At 44.4% G+C, this 24,012-nt stretch overlaps 1 protein-coding gene across 5 annotated transcripts in view; it reads right to left on the bottom strand.

Annotated features, from left to right (window-relative positions):
• Positions 1-3,378: 3,378 nt before the first annotated feature.
• STAG1 (STAG1 cohesin complex component) overlaps positions 3,379-24,012 on the bottom strand; it is a 231,217-nt gene continuing 210,583 nt past the window's right edge. For 3 of the 5 annotated variants that reach the window (XM_069727953.1, XM_069727954.1, XM_069727955.1), the window contains 15 exons: positions 23,222-23,292; positions 19,196-19,283; positions 19,037-19,117; positions 18,829-18,921; positions 18,121-18,295; positions 16,677-16,816; positions 16,430-16,531; positions 16,179-16,327; positions 15,346-15,474; positions 14,883-15,091; positions 11,809-11,980; positions 11,620-11,730; positions 9,765-9,879; positions 9,534-9,614; positions 3,379-4,645 (listed from right to left, as the gene is read on the bottom strand). In XM_069727953.1, the coding sequence (XP_069584054.1) occupies positions 4,622-4,645; positions 9,534-9,614; positions 9,765-9,879; positions 11,620-11,730; positions 11,809-11,980; positions 14,883-15,091; positions 15,346-15,474; positions 16,179-16,327; positions 16,430-16,531; positions 16,677-16,816; positions 18,121-18,295; positions 18,829-18,921; positions 19,037-19,117; positions 19,196-19,283; positions 23,222-23,292 (1,740 nt within the window). In that variant the 3' untranslated portion in view covers positions 3,379-4,621. The remainder of the gene's footprint in view (positions 4,646-9,533; positions 9,615-9,764; positions 9,880-11,619; positions 11,731-11,808; positions 11,981-14,882; positions 15,092-15,345; positions 15,475-16,178; positions 16,328-16,429; positions 16,532-16,676; positions 16,817-18,120; positions 18,296-18,828; positions 18,922-19,036; positions 19,118-19,195; positions 19,284-23,221; positions 23,293-24,012) is intronic. The other 2 variants (XM_069727956.1, XM_069727957.1) reach the window with 1 other exon arrangement.

Raw genomic sequence — 24,012 nt, 5'->3', positions numbered from 1 at the left:
CTCTTACAGTATATAAGAGGTTTGGGGGGGCTCATATACTTTGGTTCAAATGATATATGGGGGGGGAAGTTAGCATACTTAATTCTACAAAATATTAAGTGACAATTAATAATATAATTATCATTGATATAATAATTATACTATATTGATATTGAGCATAATTTCGGCCTTTTGGTTCGGCCCTCTACAACAGTCACGGTATCTCATGTGGATATGGCCCCTTGGGAAAATTAATTGCCCACCCCTGCTCTACACTGTGACATCTATTAAGTCTCCTCTTAGCCTTCTTTTTTGCAAGCTAAACATTCCCAGATCCTATAACCGTTCCTTGTAGGACAAACTTTGCAGTCCGCTCACCATCTTGGTAGCTCTTCTCTGAATTTGTTCCAGTTTTTCAATGTATTTTTTAACATGTGGTTTCCAGAACCGGACACCGTATTCCAGATGAGGCCTGACCAAGGAGGAGTAAAAAGGGATAACATCACGTGATCTAGACTCTCTGCTTCTCTTAACACATCTTAGAATGGTGTTTGCCTTCTGAATCATTTCTGTCTTCTCTAGTGTTATCTAGCCCTCCTAGCTTTGCATTGTCTGCATATTTGATTAGTTTACATTCAGTTCTCTTATCTAGATTACTTATAAAAGTGTTGAACAACACTGGTGCCAGGACAGAGCCTTGTGGAACCCATCTTGAAAACACTTTTCCAATTGGATGTACACCCATTTATACCACACGGAGTACGATCACTTAAGCAGTTATGTATTCACCTAACTGTAGCCTTGTTAATCCCATACTTTACCATTTGTTTCAATATAGTATGAGATGCTTTATCAAATGCTTTGCTGAAGTCAAGATATACTATGTCTACCGCATTTCCCTGATCCACCCAGTCAGTGATTCCATCATAAAAGGAAATTATATTAGTCTGGCATGACTTAGTTGCTACAATACTGGCTCTGGTTAATTATTGTGTTCTTAGCCAAGTACTTTCATACATGCTGTTTAATAATTTGTTCAAATATCTTTCCTGGTAAGCAAGTAAGGCTCACTGGCCTGTAATTTCCTGTCTTCATCTTTAATTTTTAGAAGATAGGGACAACATTTGCCCTTCTCCAATCTTCTGGGACTATTGTTTTCAGGTTTTTTTTTTTTTTTTTTTTTAAAGATTCTGGCTAGTGGTACGGCAATTTCCTCTGCTAACCCTTTCAGTAACCTAGGATGCAATTCATCTAGACCAGGAGATTTAAATTCATTTAACCCTTTCACGACATGCGCAGTAATAGTACGGCGCATGTCGTGTCTCCCCCTTTGATGTGGGCTCCGGAGGTGAGCCCACATCAAAGTCGCGACATGTCAGCTGTTTTGTACAGCTGACATGTGCGCGCAATAGCGGCGGGTAAAATCGCTATTCACCCGCCGCTATTAACCTGTTAAATGCCGCTGTCAAACGTAGACAGCGGCATTTAACCGGCGCTTCTGGCCGGGCGGCCGGAAATTATGTCATCGCCGACCCCCGTCACATGATCGGGGGTCGGCGATGCATCAGGAAGGTAACCATAGAGGTCCTAGAGACCTCTATGGTTACTGATGCAGGCCTGCTGTGAGCGCCCCCCTGTGGTCAGCGCTCACAGCACACCTGCATTTCTGCTACATAGCAGCGATCTGATGATCGCTGCTATGTAGCAGAGCCGATCAGGCTATGCCAGCTTCTAGCCTCCCATGGAGGCTATTGAAGCATGGCACAAGTAAAAAAAAAATGTTTTTTAAAAATATGAAAAAAATATAAAAGTTTAAATCACCCCCCTTTCGCCCCATCCTAAATAAAATTAAAAAAACCTACACGTATTTGGTATCGCCGCGTTCAGAATCGCCCGATCTATCTATAAAAAAAAGCATTAACCTGATCGCTAAACAGCGTAGCGAGAAAAAAATCCGAAACGCCAGAATTAAGTTTTTTGGTCGCCGCGACATTGCATTAAAATGCAATAACAGGCGATCAAAAGAACGTATCTGCACCGAAATGGTATTAAAAACGTCAGCTCGGCACGCAAAAAATAAGCCCTCACCTGACCACAGATCACGAAAAATGGAGACGCTTCAGGTATCGGAAAATGGCACTTTTTTTTTTTTTTTTTAAGCAAAGTTTGGAATTTTTCTTCACCACTTGGATAAAAAACCTAGACATGTTAGATGTCTATGAACTCGTAATGACCTAGAGAATCACAATGGCAGGTTAGTTTTAGCATTTAATGAACCTAGCAAAAAAGCCAAACAAAAAACAAGTGTGGGATTGCACTTTTTTTTTTTGTTCACCACACTTGGAATTTTTTTTCCCGTTTTCTAGTAAAAGACATGGTAAAACCAGTGGTGGTGTTCAAAAGTACAACTTGTCCCGCAAAAAATAAGCCCTCACATGGCCAAATTGACGGAAAAATAAAAAAAGTTATGGCTCTGGGAAGGAGGGAAGTGAAAAATGAAAACGCAAAAACGAAAAAGGGTCGCGACTTGAAGGGGTTAAATTCTGTAAGTGTTCCTCACCATCTTTCTGTTTATAGATAGTGTGGATTCTTTTATTCCTTTGATGTCACCGTGAAGATCAGTTGATGTTACACTTGCTTTCTTAGAGAGTCGATGCAAAATAGGAATTTTAAAGTTCGGCAGTCTCAACTTCATTTTTGACCACTTCACCCTTTTCATCCTGTAAAAATCCTATAGCATCTTTGACTTTTCTTTTGCTTTTGACATATCCCCAAAATCCTTTTTTACTGCTTTTGGTCTCCCTTGCAAGCCTTACTTCATTACTGGCCTTAGTTCTTCTAACTCTTGCCCTGCATTCCCTGCAGACAGCATTATATTCTTCTTTTGATATGCCCCCCCCCCCATCTTTCTATTTAATATACATTTCTTTTTTTGTTTTTAACAAGTGATTAAGTTCAGTAGGATCAACCCTCCTAAGCAGTCTACATGGGCATGTAGATAATAGGAAGAGGAATAAAATGATACATTGATATCTGTGATCTGATGTTTCATTAAAGAGGGATTCACATTTTCTTCTATGTAAAAGAGATGTTAAGATCTATGGGCAGTACATAGATCTCCCCGAGAAATAAAAAAAAAAATAAAGGGGAGTTATTATCCAGCTTTCCCACTGATTGGCATTGCAATAATATAGTGGGAAGGAATGGAAAGGAAGTCGGGAGTGGTGCATACTGCTGGCCTACAGTTACAGAACTGATGGAAGCCCATCCAGGCAGTAGGTCTCAGAATGGCAGTGGAATAATCTCAGGGGATTGTTTATTCAACATTTTCATCTAAATGACAGGTTCACTGAAAACTAATTTTCATGTAACGTGCAATGGATAAAAAACATTATGAAATATTGTTAAAATCACTTTATTTAAGACATGTGATTTTGACTTTTTATTACAATAATACAGAACAGGGCGGTTTAACGGGGAAATTATTGTGCTGGGGAAAAAATACTTTCCTCTTTCCCGTTTAAAAAGAGCCAAACTTGGGACAGATAACACTGAGAATGCTATAACTTGTAACATTGACCAAAGCGGAACAATGGAGAAAAGAAAAAAATGCCCATCCAAGCACTTGTTATAGGCGACAAATAAGTTTAAAACTGCATTATTTTTTTTTTTGTACCATTTCTTTACAAAAATATTACTGTTGAATTTTACTGCATGGATATTAGGCTTGTGTCAGTCCCATTATTATAAGTTTAATTTATTTATTGTAAAATATGTACGATGTGTTGAACAATACAAGAAATATATATAGAAAAAAGGTGACAAACCAACAAAAAAAAAAAAATAAGGAAAGAACAAAAAGATTAAAAGGAGCAAGGGTCAAGAAGAAACTTAACTGCAAGAGATGAAATTGGGTAAAACTGCTACTGTCCTTGATTTGCTGGTATTGACTAGTAAAAATGTGTAGGACAAAGTTTAAAAAAAAAATTGTCCTTTCTGATATAAAACAATAAATGGTGACATTCTGCGAGAGGCAGGGACCGCAGGATCCAAATACAAAACTTCTGGAAATAAAATGGAACATGAGACAGATCTTGACATCCACTGAGTGATAGAAATCCTTGTTCTGCTGGGTCCAGGGTGGACATTTGGCCTCATCCGTGCCCCCTCTTTCGTTTCCTCTTCCAGTGCATCTTGTAATTTATGTACATTTCCATACAGGGGTAGAGACCGCCGTCCTCCTGGCCAAGAGCCAATATGTAGAAACAAACGGCTGAACATAGAAAGGTTGGGAGGTTAAAAGGTAGACTTGTACAGCAGGAAAAATGAGTTGATAAAACCATTTGTCCATAAAACAGGCTATGTCTCCAATTATTTCTCTGTAGGACCAAATGCAGACAGGTGGGAACATTCGGCGTCCGCGGTAGCACAGATCCCGTCTAGGGGGTGTATAGTCTTCTTTCCAGACACCGGAAACTTTCCTCAGGTTGTACACAATCCATCAATACCACAAGCATTTGGTTTCAACAAAAACTGTTAAAAAAAGTGTTTTTTGTTTGTTTGTTTGTTTTTTTCTAAATTTTCTTACAGAAGCTCACAGTATACAGGCCTTTAAACAAGAGTTCCAGGTATGTGCTGAACCTCAGAACATTGGCATCCCAAATCCCTAGGAAAGAAGAAAAAAAAAAAAAGGTGTTACACTGATGGAGAACGCCTGGTGCTCTCACATTACAAATCACTGAAAATGGTTCATTAACCCCTTTCCGACATTGTGCGTACATTTACACCGATGCCGGACTCCCTCCCTTTGACGTGGGCCCCGGCGGTGAGCCGTCATCTTTCCTGGTACATGGCAGCTGTTTTGAAGAGCTAAAACGTGCCTCTAAGCCACGGGTAGAATCGCGATCCACCCAGGGCTATTAACCCGTTAAATGCCGCTGTCAAACTGACATCAGCATTTAACATGGAAATCCACACACCGGTGACCCCCATCACGTGATCGCGGCTCACCAGTGGGTTGGCATGCAACCAGGGGTCTCCTGGAGACCACTATGGTTGTCAGTGCTGGATTGCTATGAGCACCGTCTGGTGGTTGGTGCTCATAGCAAGTGAGCAATTCTACTACATACAGGTGATCTGTATGTAGCAGAGCCAATCGGGTTACGGCAGCTTCTAGTCTCCCATGGAGACTATTGAAGCATGCCAAAAGTAAAATAAAATGTTTTTATTTTTAAAAGTTCAAATCACATAAAAAAAAATAAAAAAAATCACATACAAATATTTGGTATCACCCCGTTCAGAATCGCCCGATCTATAAAAAAAAAAAAACCTGATCGCTAAATGCCGTAGCGAGAAAAAAGGCAAAACGCCAGAATTATGTTTTTTTTGGTCGCCGTGACATTGCATTAAAATGCAATAACGGGCGATCAAAGGATCGTATCTGCACCAAAATGGTATCATTAAAAACGTCAGCTCGGCAAGCAAAAAATAAGCCCTATATTTGGCATTTTTTTCACCTCTTACCGTATATACTCGAGTATTAGCTGAGATTTTCAGCCCACTTTTTTGGGCTGAAAGTCCCCCTCTCTGCTTATACTCGAGTCATACTCAGGGGTTGGCAGGGGAGGGGGGGCGGGGGCTGTGTAAGTATACTCACCTACTCCTGGCGCGGTCCCTGCACGTCCCTGCTTCTTCCAGCGCCGCAGCTTCTTCCTGTAGTGAGCGGTCACATGGTTCCGCTCATTACAGTAATGAATATGCGGCTCCACCTCCCATAGAGGTGGAGTCGCATATTCATTACTGTAATGAGCGGAACCATGTGACCGCTCACTACAGGAAGAAGCTGCGGCGCTGGAAGAAGCAGGGACGTGCAGGGACCGCGCCAGGAGCAGGTAAGTATGACGGGGCAATGCGCGATATTCACCTGCTCCTCGTTCCACCGTCGGCGCCGCTGTGTCTTCCGAAGTGATGCTCAGGTCAGAGGGCACGGTGACATGATTAGTGCGCGCCGCCCTCTTCCTGAACGTCGGTGCAGAGGATGGGAAGACACCGTGGCGGTCAGCGGTGGAACGGGAAAGGTGAGTATAGCAAGTGCCGGGGGCCTGAGAGGTGAGTATGTAATTTTTTTAATCGCAGCAACAGCATATGGGGCAAATATCTGTATGGGGCATCTTATGTGGCCATGTGCAGCATTATATGGGGCAATTATCTGTATGGAGCATCTTATGGGGTCATAATCAACATTTGTGCAGCATTATATGGGGCATATTTTAATATAGAGCATCTTATAGGGCCCATCATAAACTGTATGGAGCATTATATGGGGCTCCTGATTCAATATGGATATTCAAAAACACTTAACCTACTGATGTCTCAATTAAGTCTACTTATATTGGTATCTATTTTTATTTTTGAAATTTACCAGTAGCTGCTGCATTTTCCACCCTAGGCTTATACTCGAGTCATTAAGTCATTTTCCCAGTTTTTTGAGGCAAAATTAGGGGGGTTGGCTTATACTCTGGTCGGCTAATACTCGAGTATATACGGGTAGATAAAAAAAAGAACCTAGACATGTTTGGTGTATTTGAACTCGTAATGACCTGGAAAATCATAATGGCAGGTCAGTTTTAGCATTTAGTGAACTTAGTAAAAAAGCCAAACAAAAAACAAGTGTGCACTTTTTTTTTTGCAATTTCACCGCACTTTGAATTTTTTTTGTTTTCCAATATATGATATGGTAAAACCAATGGTGTCGTTCAAAAGTAAAAGTCGTCCTGCATAAAAACAAGTCCTCACATGGCCATTTTGACAAAAATTAAAAAATGTATGGCTCTGGGAAGAAGGGGTGGAAAAAAATGAAAAAGCAACACCAAAAATACGGATGGTTGTTAAGGGATTAAAATGGCAGGGAGACCAGGTTTGAACATGACGCCGATCCTTGATCTTTATGTCCTGACAGGTTACTTAGCTTATATGTAAAAGTGATGCCAGGGATCCCTAAAGAAGGTTATGCAAATTAAAGACAGACACCCCTAAATTAGGTTCTTCAAAATGATGCCAGGGACCCTCCTAACAACTCTATACTGACAATGGGATCAGTAATGCTGTGGCCATACAAGTGTATGTATGTTTTTTTTTTACCGTAGAAGACAACTTGTTTTAGTGCGCTTATGTGAGGAGAGGGTGCACTACAGTAGTGAAGGCAGCAGTATGATGGACAAAGACTTGCACTTAATAATAATAATAATAATAATAAGACTGAAGACTTAGTGGCCCCAACGGATAGGGTGGTCCTACTAAACGTTAGGCAGGAGATGCACAGAAAACTAATAAGTGATCCTTTAAGAAAATCTACAGAGGCAGTAACGATTTAAATCCTTTGAAGGCAAAGTATTGTTCTTTGTTACAAGAACATCCCTGCAGGCTGTAACATTCACAATGCCCCATACACAGACTAAAGTTGGCTGAACCCACCAATATCAGCTTCCCCCAACAGATGATATCAGGGTACACAAGTATCCAAACAGCTGTGCATAGAATAACAGGGAGCGATAGCTGTTGGATGATCGATCGTTCATCTGTCAGCTATGAAGAGGTGTAAGGGGGTTTTAAAACAATATAGCTTAATTCATTGTGTCCTCAAACGAGCCTGTTAAGGTACCGTTACACTAAACGACTTACCAACGATCACGACCAGCGATACGACCTGGCCGTGATCGTTGGTAAGTCGTTGTGTGGTCGCTGGGGAGCTGTCACACAGACAACTCTCTCCAGCGACCAACGATCCGGGGAACGACTTCGGCATCGTTGAAACTGTCTTGAACGATGCCGAAGTCCCCAGGTAACCAGGGTAAACATCGGGTTGCTAAGTGCAGGGCCGCGCTTAGTAACCCGATATTTACCCTGGTTACCATAGTAAAAGTTAAAAAAAAAAAAAAAAAAAAAAAAACACTACATACTCACATTCCGATGTCTGTCACGTCCCCCGCCGTCAGCTTCCCTGCACTGACTGTCAGCGGCCCTGCGCTTAGTAACCCGATGTTTACCCTGGTTACCAGGGGACTTCGGGATCGTTGGTCGCTGGAGAGCTGTCTGTGTGACAGCTCTCCAGCGACCACACAGCGACGCTGCAGCGATCGACATCGTTGTCGTATCGCTGCAGCGTCGTTTCAGTGTGACGGTACCCTAAGGGGTAAGATTTCTCTTTGTGGAGAGTGACATACCAGCTCTGGCTTGTTAAGGTGGAGGCTTATTTGCCGGACAATGCTCCACTAAGAAATTTGATATGCAAATTGCCTCTTCAGAGGAAAGAGGACATGAACACTATAGCGCCACCTGTTGGAAGCGGTGATCCTACAAGTCACAATCAACCCTTTGATTGCAAGATTTGTTAAAGGGTTGATTGTAACTAGTAGGATCGCTACTTCCAACAGGTGGCGCTATAGAGTTCATGTCCTCTTTTTGCCCTAACGCCTTTCTAACCCTGTGAGGTCTTAGCCCGGTTTCACACTTGCGTTTGGGTGGTCTGCGTATGGCTGCGTACTTCTTCCCTTAAGCTCAGCCTACTTCCGCATGCGTCCTGCGTACCTATCTTTAACATTGGGTACGCAGGGACATGCGTTGCATCCGCATGCAGCGTTTTGACGTGCCCACCGACCGCACGGGAACCGCATGTGGACTCATCCGCATACAACACATGTTCCTGCATACCCAATGTTAAAAGATAGGTACGCAGGACGCATGGTGGAGCGTAGGTGGAGCTTAAGGGAAGAAGTATGCAGCCCAGCCAAATGCAAGTGTGAACTTAGCCTTAAATGTGTGAAATAAAAAAAATCTGCAAAAAAAAAAGCAAATAAAAAAACTAAAGTTCCTGCCAATCTGAATAGCTGTTTCAAGACCCATCACAAAAAAGAAAAAAAAATAAATAAGAAGAACCTATGCCCAATATGTAAAAATAATTTCTATGGAAGGGGGACACACTATAAAATGTTTTCAGTGGTCCTTTTTGGTCATTACAAATATTTTTTATCTTTACATGTTCCCACCAATAAAAAAAAAATAAAAATGACAAAATTAAAGACCCACATATTATATAAAATAGGGGACAAAATCATTTGAAAGAAAATAATTTTAGACCCATTAAAAGTGCATGTGTGATAAATCCCGAAAATGTGCCTGGGCAGGAAGGGTTGGTGGGGATGGACCGGTCCTGAACTGGCTAAGCAAAAAAACAAATGCGAGAGGATATAATCAGAAAACCAGGTATCAGTGTAAATGTAGCACATCACCCAAACACCGTAGAGAAATGACATCCAAGTCTATGCAGAAGGTCCGTAGACGCCACAGCAGCGTCCTCAGCTGCAGTAACAACTTGTATTCTGCCAGCTCTAGTAATAAATCCTATAATACATGCTCTTACAGACCGGCCGCACTCGCTCTCTATATATGTATATTGGGTGTATTCTGTGCTATATAGATAAACATTGAGGTGTATCTTATAACAGGCTCCGGCAGCACCACAAGTACAGGTAACACAAAACAACATGGTTACATACTGATTCATCTTCAATAATGGCTGCAGAGTCAAAGAAGTCTGGTCGGAGCTCTGCTCTTTCCCGTCTGTTTCGAGAAGGTGGCTAGAAGAACAAGAAGGTTAGTCTTAATTGGATATATACAAACTTCTAGCACCCTCACTGAGATCATTTTGGGCTGACAATGTGACCCCGCACGGTACAGCGCCACGATCGTAGTATTCAGGTCCTCACTGATATGTACCATCTACTTACCAGATCAATAACCATCGTGTCCTCAAACTCCTCGTTCATGTCTTCCAACTGCCCCCTCGAGGACATCATTACATCCTCAAATATGGGCTCAGCATCATCCTCCATTAGACCTCGTCTGAGAAAGGAAGAGGAAAGATTCCTGGATAAGAAATCATCTGCAGATGCTACATCATCCCGTTAGCTACATAGTAATTTTTTAACATCATTTTTTTTGTGTGCAGGACAAGAGTAACAATCAGTATATGACAGTAACAACGTCTAGATCTAATACTATTAGTTAAGGAGACGTTCCAACAACAAGACAATGTGTAAAGCAGCGGTCACCAACCTTTTTGACCTAGAGAGCCAGATTCAGCACAGAGAGGGTCGCGAGCAACATCCTGCACCTGTCAACCTCAACGTAGTGTCAATCAAAGCCCCCATTACGGGTATAATGATAACCAAAGCTTTTCCACAGAAATCACTCCAAAGTAGTACGGAGATCCAGGGGTTACCACAATGCTCCAATTCAGTATTCTCCCCTCAAGGACTCCCAACACACTGTCACATCCAGGTTCAAGAACCTCCTCTAACAGGTAATATCATCCCCATACCTAGAACATCTCTAAACCCCCAAGACCAGTAGATGTGCATCCAGATCTGATCTTCTGTGCAGGGCTACTCAAAAATTCACCATTTTGAGATGTTCTCTTCATACCTGTTTGCTAGACCTAGAGCTAGTGCACCAAGCTGGCAGACAGTTGTGAGCCACAATCCATGGGACCGCGAGCCATACGTGGCTCTCGAGCTACAGGTTGGGGACCCATGGTGTAAAGAAATCCACATGTAGGAACCAGAACAGCAGCAAATGCCAAATCGGTACATGTAGCCTTACCCTGAAGGGCCGCGAGTGCTAGAGTCACTTCCGGAAGATCTGATGAAGCGCACCCTGGGGGAACCTGCAACCAGGGCTGTGAAGTCGGAGCCCATTTTGGTGGAGTCGGTGTCATGGAAATTGATGAGTCGGAGGTTTGGCTTACTGACTCCACAGCCCTGTTTGCAACCACGCGCCCCAAATGTTATGGAAATTTTCTGGGTGAGGTCAGTAATGGTACAGCAATTTCTTATGGCGCATCGGCACTGATGAGCGAGATCACATATACTACCAGCCACTATCTCACCTCCACCACTTTCTGTCCATGATACAGAGATTCTGTCCAAAAGTATACATGTACCTCAATGGTGGCAGAGAAGGACCAGAGATCATATTAATGTAATTTAAGAATCTAATCACCAGTTCCCAAAAACCCAGGATCTGTGGATAACTCCAAGATGAGACACTTTAGAACCTCATTTAGGATATTGGGTGTAACCCTGGCTAGTCGGGTAATACACCTAATGAGGGATGTATAGCTGCACGTCGATCATTGCGATAGCGGCTAATTTAGGTGAGGCTACTGCCCCCTCCCACTCTTCTTCCATGTCCCACATCAGCTTCCCATTTCTGACTTAACAGAAGAAGGGAAGATTACCAAGACTTGAGGCGGAATATTGGGAAAAAATGGTGGCTATCAACTGGAAGGTGGTGGGGACAAACACCAGATCTGGGAACGGTAGGTAAACATAAAGGCCTTGCACCATCTATGAATGCAGTGCGTATTTGAAGCGCAGGTAATTCAAATCAGGGGCAGGTGACATTATATAGCTGACCTGCAAAACAAGAAAGTCCATCATCCACCATTCTGAGCAAACCTGGGGTACAGGCCACAGCCCTTGTCTCACTCCCCAATTTCCCAGAGGGATTGCAGCCATTAGCTACATAGTTGTAATGCAGGACAAAGATCTAAGGTGACAACTAGGAACAGCAAATACTTACACTCCGTGCCTAACGCCGCTCCGCACTTTCATGTAGCTCATGGACGTTCTGTCTTTTCTATTCAAGTCTTCTAACTTCTGCTGACCCAACCATGACATCTGCATCTGAGGGCTGGAAAACACAACACCCGTCATACAACACAATCCCGCGTCCGATGAAGGTGACGCCAGGACACACAGCAGCACATACTTGTGTAAGTAGTCTGGTTCTGAGCCATGTTCAGACTCGTGTTCGGGCATTTGTTCTGGGATCGGTCTAGGGTTTTCCCGCAGTACTGTGGATGTAAGCTGAGGCGTGGTAAGTGCTCCTGGAGTTTGGATAGTGTCGTTCCTGGTTACCCAGGAGCTGTCAATGCTTTCTTCTTGAACAAATGGAAAAAGATAAAGGTTACATTATGCAGTTTTACCCCTTTAGACACAAGAATTAAAGTGTGAGCTTAATCCTTCTGTATTAGTGAATAGGACCTTGGCGGCTCGTGTTGTGGAGTATAACCATACCGGGATAGTGAAGCAGCCAGCACTGGCAATCAGCTACAAGTACCAACATGGAGCACAAGCCAAGGTGATCTGAGGTCTTACAGTGGGAGACAAGTGGCAGTGATGTCCTCACTAGGTCACCCAGTGACTATAAAGACAAGGCTTACAGTGGCTTGTAAAAGTTTGGGCACCCCTGGTCAAAATTACTGTTAGTGTGAACAGTTAAGCAAGTTGAAGATGAAATGATCTTTAAAAGGCCTAAAATTAAAGATGACACTTTTTTTTACCTAACATACAAAGTAAGTTTTTTATTTTATAAATTACAAAAAGGGAAATGGGCCGATGCAAATGTTTGGGCACCCCTGGAGAGTTGTGTGCTCAGATAACTCTCACCAAGGTTTCAGACCTTAATTAGCCTGTTGGGGTTATGGCTTGTTCACCATCATCGTTAGGAAAGGCCGTGTGATGAAAATTTCCCACCTTGTGCCAAAAACAGCAGCCATGGGTTCTTCTAAGCAGATGAAAATGTTGGAGGCCCACAAAGAAGAAGGCTAAAAGAAGATAGCAATGCGTTTTCAAATTGCCCTTTCATCGGTTCGAAATGTAATTAAGAAATGGCTGTTACCAGGGACAGTGGAAGTAAAGGCCCCTTCACATTAAGCGACGCTGCAGCGATAACGACAACGATCCGGATCGCTGCAGCGTCGCTGTTTGGTCGCTGGAGAGCTGTCACACAGACAGCTCTCCAGCGACCAACGATCCCGAAGTCCCCGGGTAACCAGGGTAAACATCGGGTAACTAAGTGCAGGGCCGCGCTTAGTAACCCGATGTTTACCCTGGTTACCAGCGTAAAAGTTAAAAAAAAACAAACACTACATACTTACCTACCGCTGTCTGTCCCCGGCGCTCTGCTTCTCTGCACTCCTCCTGTACTGGCTGTGAGCACAGCGGCCGGAAAGCAGAGCGGTGACGTCACCGCTCTGCTTTCCGGCTGACCGATGCTCACAGCCAGTATAGGAGGACTGCAGAGCACAGCGCCGGGGACAGACAGCGGTAGGTAAGTATGTAGTGTTTGTTTTTTTTTTAACTTTTACGCTGGTAACCAGGGTAAACATCGGGTTACTAAGCGCGGCCCTGCGCTTAGTTACCCGATGTTTACCCTGGTTACCAGTGAAGACATCGCTGGATCGGTGTCACACACGCCGATCCAGCGATGTCCACGGGAGATCCAGCGACGAAATAAAGTTCTGGACTTTGTTCAGCGACCAACGATCTCCCAGCAGGGGCCTGATCGTTGGTCGCTGTCACACATAACGATTTCCTTAACGATATCGTTGCTACGTCACAAAAAGCAACGATATCGTTAACGATATCGTTATGTGTGAAGGTACCTTAAAGATAAAGTCTCTAAGGCCAAGCAAAATTTCAGTGAGCTGTTCATAAGATTGCTAGAGGCAAATCAGAACCCCTGCTCAACTGTATAAGACCTTCAGGATTTAGCAGACACCTGATTAAACATGGCCTTCATGGAATAGTCATCAGAAGAAAACCTCTCCTGCGTCGTCACCATAAAATTCAGCATCAGAAGTATGCAATACAACATCTAAACAAGCTCCATACATTTTGGAAACAAGTCCTGTGGACCGATTTGGTTAAAATAGTACTATGTGGCCACAATGATCAAATAAATGAGTGGCGAAAAAGGCCACAGAATTTCAGGAAAAGAACATCTCGCCAACCATTAAGCAGTGGATCAATAATGCTTTGTGGTTGTACAGCAGCCAATGGCACGGGGAATTTAACAGGTAGAAGAAAATCGATTCAATGAAATTTCAATAAATCCTTGATGCAAACATAACACGGTCTGTAAAAACTGAAGGTGAAAAGAGGATGGCTTCTACAAATGGATAATGATCCTAAACACACAACAAAATCCACAATAAACCACCTCAAAAGGCATAATTTGAAGATTTTACAATGGCCCTCACAGTCCCCTGATCATCATTGAACATCTGTGGCTAGACCTCAAAATAGCAGTGTATGCAAGACGACCCACGAATCTCACAGAACTGGAAGAATTTTCCAAGGAAGAATGGATAAAAATCCCTCTAACTAGAACGGAATGACTAGTCTGGCTACAAAAAGTGTTTACAAGCGGTGATACTTGCAAAAGGGGGTGCTACTAGGTACTAATCATGCAGGGTGTCCAAACTTTTGCATTGGCCCATTTTTCTTTTTATAATTTTCAAAATGTAAAAGACGAAAAAACAAAACAAAACATTTTTTGTTTAATATACGAAGGAAATGTATCATCTTTAAGCCTTTTAGAGATCATTTCATTCTTCAACTTTGTTAACTGTTCACAATAAAAGTAATTTTGACCAGGGGTGCCTAAACTTTTACATGCCACTGTACAGAGATAATGCCTTTAATGGGAACCTGTCCGGACGACTAAACAGAATACATGGTGTGGTGTGTGGGCTGTGGAAATTCATGTTCATGCCCACCTTTACGGCCCAAAATTAACGTGAAAAAAAAAAATCAGGTTGGAACGTTTAAGCAAATCAGCCTGGACGTGCAGCAAGACTGGCCATCCTACTAGCAAACCTACCCCGTCCCACCACCATTTTCATAAATCTTTAATATGTTTTCTCTGTACTGGCTCATCACTTTGGGCTACACAGGAACGTGTATTTCTAGGACCTACATGACCCTGAGCTCTAATTACTAAATGTCCAGCCTGTCCATAAAGCAAGAAATAATGTTGGGTAGCTGTGCCAGTCATACCTTCCACCCCTCTCTTCTTGTGCAGAGGCGGCCGGCCTTTCTTACTTCTCACAGAGGAGCCCTTGCTGTTACTACCTCCACTATTCACAGACAAGCGGTCCTCATCACTGCCCGTTACCAGAGAGTTTCTGTAGGAGATGAGAGGCAACCAAATGTCTTCTCTTCTCTCCATCATATGCTCTGTCAGGAATTTTTCCAGATATGAATGTCTGCACAGGGGAGAAGAAACAGAAAGGAAATTAGTTTCAGGGGGAAATAAGCTGTGGATGCGCTCCCCTCGCCCACTGACGCGCCCCTCGCCCGGTCAGGCTTTAGCCATCTGTTTCTCTATATACCTTACGTGATCCTTATAAAGGTTTGCACCTGAATTAAGATCTTTTATGAGACCGTACAGTCTAAATATGAAGATCACAAACAATAGGATAAGCCAAAATTACTAAGATACCAGCAATGTCATACTTACACTGTCTTCTTGTCCTGCCGTAACAACTTAGAAGAAAATTCACTAAGTACTTCCAGGAAGGCCAAGTTTGGCGGTGGGTACTCTAGGCCCTTAGGATTTTGGTATTTAAAGGCAAACTCTATGCCATCTCTGTATTTAAGAAATTCAAAAGGGAATATAAAAGTTAAATTAAGGCTTAACGAAAAATGTAATATCCTGAGGGGGCAGCTACCATCATAAAAATGATCTATTGTGTTACATGCAATTTTTGAACAATTGTTAATTTTTTTTCCTATCATTTATTACAAAGAAATATTAAATGTATTAAAAAGAAAATAGCCACATCTCGGAAGTAAAATAAATAGAGACAATCAATAGGTGGTCTCCACCACAAAATTGTATCAATGCTAACATGAGTTTGCCCTGCTAAAAAATTTAAAAGGAAAAAAAACAACAAAAAACAGCTCAGTCAACCGTAAAATTAAAGTTTTGGAAAGTGGCAACATAAGCAGTTTTTTTTTTTTGGTCGATTTTTATTTATCTTTTCCACCACTTAAAAAAATGGAAGCCATGAGAAAAAACCCCAATAATACAAAATGTGGAATTATTTTTTTCCCAATGCAATTTCACCTTACCTGGAATTATTTCCCCATTCTACAGTACATTATATGATAAACTGAATGGTGTCATTCAAAAGTACAACTACGCAAGTGAATAACAAGCCGTCATACGGCTATGATGGTGGGAAGGAAGAAACCAGTTGACTCCTGGAAAATATAGTAACACCACAGATCTAAAACCCCACAATGTTGTAGCAACTGTGAGGAAACCTAGGCATGTCATCCATCACTTACTTGTGTAATGTTGCCACAGCTTCTCTGGTCTTGATCTGATCCAGACCGAACGTGAGCGCAAACCTGCGAGCCAACTCCTTAATCCCACTGACATGGGCGGACGTCCGGTCAAGGTTGGGGCCTTGCTCCTGGACCAGCTCGTTAAACAGCTGGGAATAAAGTGAAAAATAAATTATAGAAAGAAAGAAAAATAGGAGAACGTCAACAATGAGAAGGACACCACCACCGGGCTGACGGATGACAACGTTTACCTGCTGCAAACTAAGGATCAGGGTCTTGGCACACTGGATCTTGTCTATCTGCCGGGTTTTACTTAGTGTTTCTTTAATGATGTCACCATAATCGTTGTAATACTACAGAAGAAAACACGAGAAATAAGTAATGTACACACCTTCCCTCCTAATATTCTATTAATTTACTCCGTCTCCTGTGCTGCACGTCTTACATCTTTACACAAGTATCCCTTCCCCAGTCATCTGGATGTCGGTAACACGTTACCTTCATGTAGTGCTTGAAGATGTCTGCGGCTGCGTTCATGTCCACAATGTCATAGATGATAAGCTTACAGAATGCGGCCAGCAGGTTCCTCCTCTTGTGCAAAGCCTCAATTTTGTTGGCTTCATCTTCTTCGTCACCCTCTGCAGGACATCGCATTATTGTTAGTAAGTGCATGAGCCTGTTCACACTGGTGGCAATGCTTTAGGGTATGTGCACACGTATTCTTGGCCACTGCGGATTTTTCTGCAGATTTCATAAATCTGCATGGCAAAAACGCTGCGTTTTTGCTGCAGATTTATCGCGGATTTACCACGGTTTTCACTGCGGTTTTACAACTGCGGTTTTCCATAGGGCAGCTGTAAAACCGCTGTGGAATCCGCAGAAAGAAGCGACATGCTGCAGAATGTAAACCGCTGCGTTTTTTCCCCGCAGCATGTGCACAGCGTTTTTGGTTTCCCATAGGTTTAAATTGAACTGTAAACTCATGGGCAACTGCTGCAGACCCGCAGCAAAATCCGCATCGTGTGCACATACCCTTACAAGTCAGCCTGGCAGAAGAATTATCTAATGAAATCCAAACTAAAGGATGGTCATCCCTAAAAATGCCCAAAACCTGGTAAATACATCCAATAAATATTTTTTCATGAAGGTTGTTAGGATTAGTCATTTTTGACATCAGAAAACACTTACACAGAATTGTGAATGCAGCTCTGAAGTCTAAAAGAAAATGCACAAACTGAAGTTTTGTGGCGGACATTTCTCTGCATTTATGAGATTAGGGAGGTTTCCACAACTTGTGCGAGGAATTCTGCAGACACCAGTCACATGACTGGAACAGTCCTAGACATTCCTGGGACACGTTGCCCAATTGCAAGCATACATCGCGGCCGCATCGTCACACTTGGCGGCCGCATCGTTTTTCCAGGTCATCCATGTGGTGGAGCAGTCTACAGACGGAGGCTTCTCAGTGCGCACTTTTTTTCGCGTCACAGACTAACATTCCCTACATGTCTGGGTTGTTTCCCACCTTCACAGACCGATTACACTCCACAAGGGTCAGGACTGCAAGTCTCTTGATCTGAACTCAATAGATTCGTAGGGAAATATGAGCTCAGTTCAGAAGACTTAGAAAGTGAAATTAGCCAAAGGCTCGTACCATACACTGCCAGATTGTGCCTTAAATGGGTATTCTGAAGCTTGAAAGTCACCCCTTTAAAGTTTGATACGGGATAACTTTCCGATTACTGTGGGTCTGACCACCATGACTTGAGTAGAGGTTTGCATAGTTGGCCAATGCTTCATTCTGAGCCTGGTTCATCGAGATCAGTGGGGGACTCCATGCACGGACCCCCATCGTGGTAGGGGATAAAGTTCAAACTTTAAAATACCATTTTAATGAGACATCAGGAGAAAAACATGATAAACATATATACATGCCAATTACCCATGCTCTGGTTCTCATCATCTTGATCAATGAACACATGATCCATAACGAAAGTGAGCAGCTCAGATTGCAGTCCTATGTCAGGATTAAAGATAAGCAGCACAAGATTGTCCCTTCCACCCGTTGTTAGCTGGTGGCTGAAGATCATAAGAAGGTCACAGAGCAGCATGAACGCCTGGAAGAAAAGGAACACATTGATGCCAAGTTACAAGTTTGGGGTAGAAAACACCACCTGATGGCAAAGAACACCCGCACAAGAAATGATAAGGTTCCAAATCTACAGGATTACACTTTCTAGTGTCCATGACCTGGTGTTCGTCCAGAAACATGCTGCAATCAAGGATTTCAGCAAAAATGTATTTTGGGGAGATTTATCAAGGCTTTTTCGGGAGCTTTCCGGCATATACAATTCAAAAATTTTATTGCACGTTTTTTTATGCCTTTTTGTCAAGAAGGTGCAAGAGTGGGCACGGTTAGCGATGGACATGGGCTGAAACCAAATGTAAGAATGGCAACTTGGTAAAAAGCCATCGCACTCCAGCAGAGGGGTCATTTACCAAAGGGGCACATAGGCATTGGTGAATTTGGGGCATATTTAGACATCAGAGGAGCCAGAGGTGAATCAGGATCTGAATAATACCTCCTGGTGAATGCCTCATGTTATTTCCTTACTGGACACAAATCTCGGCATCATTGATCTCTACCTACCTGTTCTTTCACCTGGGTGTTAACATTGGAAAGACACTGCTGACAGACCGCCAAGAAGGACTTTACAGTTTTTCTCAAGATCAACATATCTTCCTGTAAAAAATAAAATCACATCAGACTAGAACAGCACGTCTGCCTCCAGGTACATTACACTAGGCTGCATACATGGCCGGACGGCTGCATCACACCCTGTATACAGGGGACTCACTTTGGAGGGGTTGCCTTCTGAGATTTTCACCAGCTGCCACAGTACGGAGTAGTGCGAGCACTGGAGAGCCTGGACGCCAATCTGGACAGACAAGCAGAGTGAATACACTGTATGGTGCCCGCGTCTCTACAACACCCCATACTGGTGCCAGATACCCACCTGCTCGATCATGCCTTCATGCTCAATGCCCGCCCTCAGCAACCGGTAACAGTTCCCAAACAAATCCCATTTGGTCAGATCATGAGCACTGGAATAGCAACGATTTATAGTCAGACTCTTCCCACCAATGATGCAAACACAGGTCTACAAAAAGTCCAAAATAATGGACAAAGGCGGCACATAGCATCATGTATTGTAATCATTAAAGGGGTTGTCTGGAAAACAGGATTTTTGGTTGCTTACCGTAAAATCTGTTTCTTGGAGCCTCCATTGGGGGACACAGGAACCATGGGTGTATGCTGCTGCCACTAGGAGGCTGACACTATGCAAATAAAAAAGTTAGCTCCTCCTCTGCAGTGTACACCCCACCGACTGGCATTATACTCTTCAGTTAGTGAGAAAGCAGTAGGAGATAAATAACAAGGTTGAAAACCATAACCACAAACTTGAGAACTGTAAACTTGAGAACAGTCATAGAACATAAAACAGAAAACTGAGAAACATTGGGAGGGAGCTGTGTCCCCCAATGGAGGCTCCAAGAAACAGATTTTACGGTAAGCAACCAAAAATCCTGTTTTCTTTATCGCCTCTCATTGGGGGACAGAGGAACCATGGGACGTCCCAAAGCAGTCCCACGGGCAGGAAAAACAAACTTCCATCAGGTCAGAGGACTCACCACTGCCACCTGCAAGATCCTTCTGCCTAGGCTGGCGTCCGCCGAAGCGTAGGTATGGACCTTGTAAAATTTGGCGAACGTGTGGATGGAAGACCAAGTTGCTGATTTGCAAAGCTGTAGGGCGGAATCCCTGTGGTGCACCGCCCAGGAGGCGCCGACTGCCCGGGTAGAGTGAGCCTTGATCCCAGGAGGGGGCACTCTGTTCTTGACCCAGTAAGCCTCCAGAATTGCCGTTCTGATCCAGCGAGCAATAGTCGCCTTAGAAGCTGGTTGGCCTCTGCGCGTGCCATCAGGAATGACGAAAAGAGAATTCATCTTCCGTAAAGTGGACGTTCTATCCAGGTAGATCCTCACTGCCCTGACGAGGTCCAGCTTGTTCAACGATCGCTCCAGGGGATGAGTCTTAGCTGGACAAAAGGAAGGTAGAACTATGTCCTCGTTGAGGTGGAAGGTGTAAACCACCTTGGGAAGGAAGGAAGGCGGAGGCCTAAGGACCACCTTGTCCTGGTGAATGACCAAGAACGGAGGTCGGCAAGACAGGGCCGCCAACTCAGAAACGCGGCGGATAGAAGTGATGGCCACAAGAAAGGCCACCTTCTAAGATAGAAGTGACAGGGGAATCTCCCTGAGAGGCTCAAAGGGGGAAACCCTCAGAACATCCAGTACCAGGTTTAAATCCCAAGCATCCACAGGGGCCCTGTACGGAGGGACAGCGTGGGCTACTCCTTGAAGGAAGGTCTTAACCTGTGGCCGAGAAGCTAAAGTCTTCTGAAAAAGGATGGAAGGCGCAGAGACCTGGCCCTTCAGGGAGCTAAGAGCCAGGCCGAATCCAGTCCTGCCTGAAGGAAGGCCAAAATGGAAGGCAGGGAAAAGGACATAGATGAAACGCGGTTGGACTCGCACCAACGGAAGTAAGCCTTCCAGGTACGATAGTAGATCCTGGAAGACGAAGGCTTCCTAGCCTGAATCATGGTGTGAATCACCCGGTCCGAAAGGCCGGACGCTCTTAGAACTGCGGTCTCCACAGCCACGCCGTTAAACTGAGCGACCGAGAATTTGGGTGGCATAGGACCCTGAGACAGCAGATCGGGCATGTCTGGAAGGCACCAGGTAGCGTCCACGAGAAGATTGAAGAGCTCCGCGAACCAAGCTCTTCTGGGCCAATCCGGGGCGATCAGAATGACTGGCACCCCTTCCACTCATCTTTTTCAACAGTTTGGGAAGTAATGGAAGGGGTGGGAACAGGTAGGGCAGCACGAACTGTGACCAAGGAATGGCCAGAGCGTCGACACCCCCTGCAAGAGGATCGAGAGACCTGGAGACGAACTGCGGAACCTTCCTGTTCATTCGAGACGCCGTGAGATCCACGTCCGGAGTCCCCCATCGAAGACAAATCTGATAAAAGACCTACGGATGCAAGGACCATTCCCCTGCTACGAGGCCCTCGCAGCTGAGGAAGTCGGCGGTCCAATTGTCCACGCCGTGGATATGCAGGAGGATCTTGGATGCCTCGGCAAGGGCCAAGGAGCTCAGAGTCCCCCCTGATGGTTGACATATGCCACAGCTGTGGCGTTGTCCGTCTGGATCCGAATTGGCAGGCCCCTGAGAATCCTTTCCCAGTGGCGGAGGGACAGAAAGATGGCCCGAATCTCGAGGACATTGATCGGCAGAGTTGATTCCTGCGTCAACCAACGGCCCTGAACCGTCAGGTGGCGAAAAACCGCTGTAGAGCGCAGCAGTCAAAAACCCCTGCAGTGCCAGAGCAGTGCGCCGCAGGAAGAAGCGGTCCGGCAGCCTGTCAGGGCTGTCGCGCTGGAGAAGATCTCCGGAGAAAGTGTGGAAGTGCCCCATGAAAACCGCGGCGCCGGGGCAGTGCGCCGCGGGGAGACGCGCACGGCAGCCTGTTAGGGCCGGACGGTGGAGAAGGTAGAACCGCAGCACCGGATAGGAAACTGCGCGGCAGCCTGTAAGGGCCCGGCGTCCGATAGAAGGCAGAAGGGCCGCATCCAGAAAAAACGCGCCTGCCTGCTGCGCAATATATCTGTAAACCCGGGTCGCGTTGCTGCAATCTGGGCGCAGGCGACGACCAGGTATCTGGGAGCCCCTAGTAAGACCCCCCCCCCCCTTGAAATATCTGGGATGGGATGGGGAAATACCTCAAACCTCCCACGCTGATACTAACCTGAAAAGGGAATGAGACGTCCAGGGAGCTGATAGACGTCCTCGTCTCCGCAACCGACAGGCTCTGGTGGGCGAGTGGGTGGGGGAGGGAGCCAGGACCGGAGTTCTAAGCACGCTTGTGTGCTAGGTTCTTGGTCCTGGAGAGGGATCTATGAGGGTGGCAGTACACGCCGTACTCATAGTCCGTATTGTGGGAGTACAGGTGTGACTGTTCACCCTGTATCCCTCCGGGAAACCTGAAAGAAAACGACGCACATTGAGGTAGATAAGGGTCTAAAGAAAGACCCGTGTCCACCTCCTACTGACACTAAGCTAAACTGAAGAGTATATTGCCAGTCTGTGGGGTGTACACTGCAGAGGAGGAGCTAACTTTTTTATTTGTATAGTGTCAGCCTCCTAGTGGCAGCAGCATACACCCATGGTTCCTGTGTCCCCCAATGAGAGGCGATAAAGAAATAATGATAACCTTTCCTAGGTAAAGAGGTGGGCTTCACACTCGATCAGCAGAATGCAAGGTTTAGCATCTTCAGAGAGGTGCCCGTGTAATCAATGAAGGGGACACAGAAAACTGCTCTCCTGTATGGGCAGCGTGTCAGTCAGTGGCACTAAGCTACAGAACCAGGCACAGCTACATGCAGAAATGGCTGTGCCCGTGTAAACCATGTGACCAATTTGGCAATTCACTTCTTATATCCTTTCACTTATTTTTGTATTGTAAATAACTTTTTATCTTCGATAAATTTGCTTTTTTCTCCTGGACTGATCATTTATTCTCAAAAAACTAAATTGACGGGTAAAATCTCTCTTCAGTGAACTCAGATTTTTCATTACGGATAGGAGATGACAGTTGGTGATTATAAGGTTTTATGGAGAACTGTAACTGCCCGCTCAGACCTTGCAGCAGAATGTCAGTGTCGCCTCCAGCTCCTCCATAGAATATTACAAGCACCAACTGTCTTCTCAGTAACGGGATATTCAGACTTCAATGAAAACACATTTTACCCATGAGTTGAGAGCAAATGATCAGTCCAGGAGGAGAATAAAGTAGATTTCTCTGATCAGATAGATTACAAAGTTGTTCATTTCCAAGTGAACTTTCATTTAAGAAATAAATACGTAAAACAATGGTTACTCTCTGCTTGTGCAAGAGAGAAAGAAAGTGCACTCACTTGTGAAAACACGTCAATCGCTTCAAGGATGCCAAGACATTATATACATCATCCTCGTCGGCTTCATCGATCTAGAGAGACAGGATATACTTCACAGATGACATTTTTAAATCCATTTTTATACAAGTATTCCAATTTTGCATGCACCACAAATAACATTACACATTTACAGTATGTGATTTGTAGCAAAGTAGAAAGTATTTCTCACTGTTTATGAAACAGAAGAAAAGTTATTGTAGAAAAAGTGAGAAACTCCACCAGGGGAACCACGGCTCATACACAGAACTCCTGTAGCATCAATTGTTTCAAGACAATGGGGCGCTTCAGCCACGGCAATCTAGCAGGGTCTCACTGTTAAGGTACCGTTACACTAAACGACTTACCAACGATCACGACAAGCGATATGACCTGGCCGTGATCGTTGGTAAGTCGTTGTGTGGTCGCTGGGGAGCTGTCACACAGACAGCTCTCTCCAGCGACCAACGATCAGGGGAACGACTTCGGCATCGTTGAAACTGTCTTCAACGATGCTGAAGTCCCCGGGTAACCAGGGTAAACATCGGGTTACTAAGCGCAGGGCCGCGCTTAGTAACCCGATATTTACCCTGGTTACCATTGTAAAAGTAAAAAAAAACAAAAACAAACAGTACATACTCACATTCCGATGTCTGTCACGTTCCCCGGCGTCAGCTTCCCGCACTGACTGTCAGCGCCGGCCGTAAAGCAGAGCACAGCGGCCCTGCGCTTAGTAACCCGTTATTTACCCTGGTTACCAGTGAACACATCGCTGG

Source organism: Ranitomeya imitator, chromosome 5 (assembly GCF_032444005.1).
Source record: "Ranitomeya imitator isolate aRanImi1 chromosome 5, aRanImi1.pri, whole genome shotgun sequence".
NCBI lineage: Eukaryota > Metazoa > Chordata > Amphibia > Anura > Dendrobatidae > Ranitomeya > Ranitomeya imitator.
This window is presented reverse-complemented; position numbering and strand designations above follow the sequence as displayed.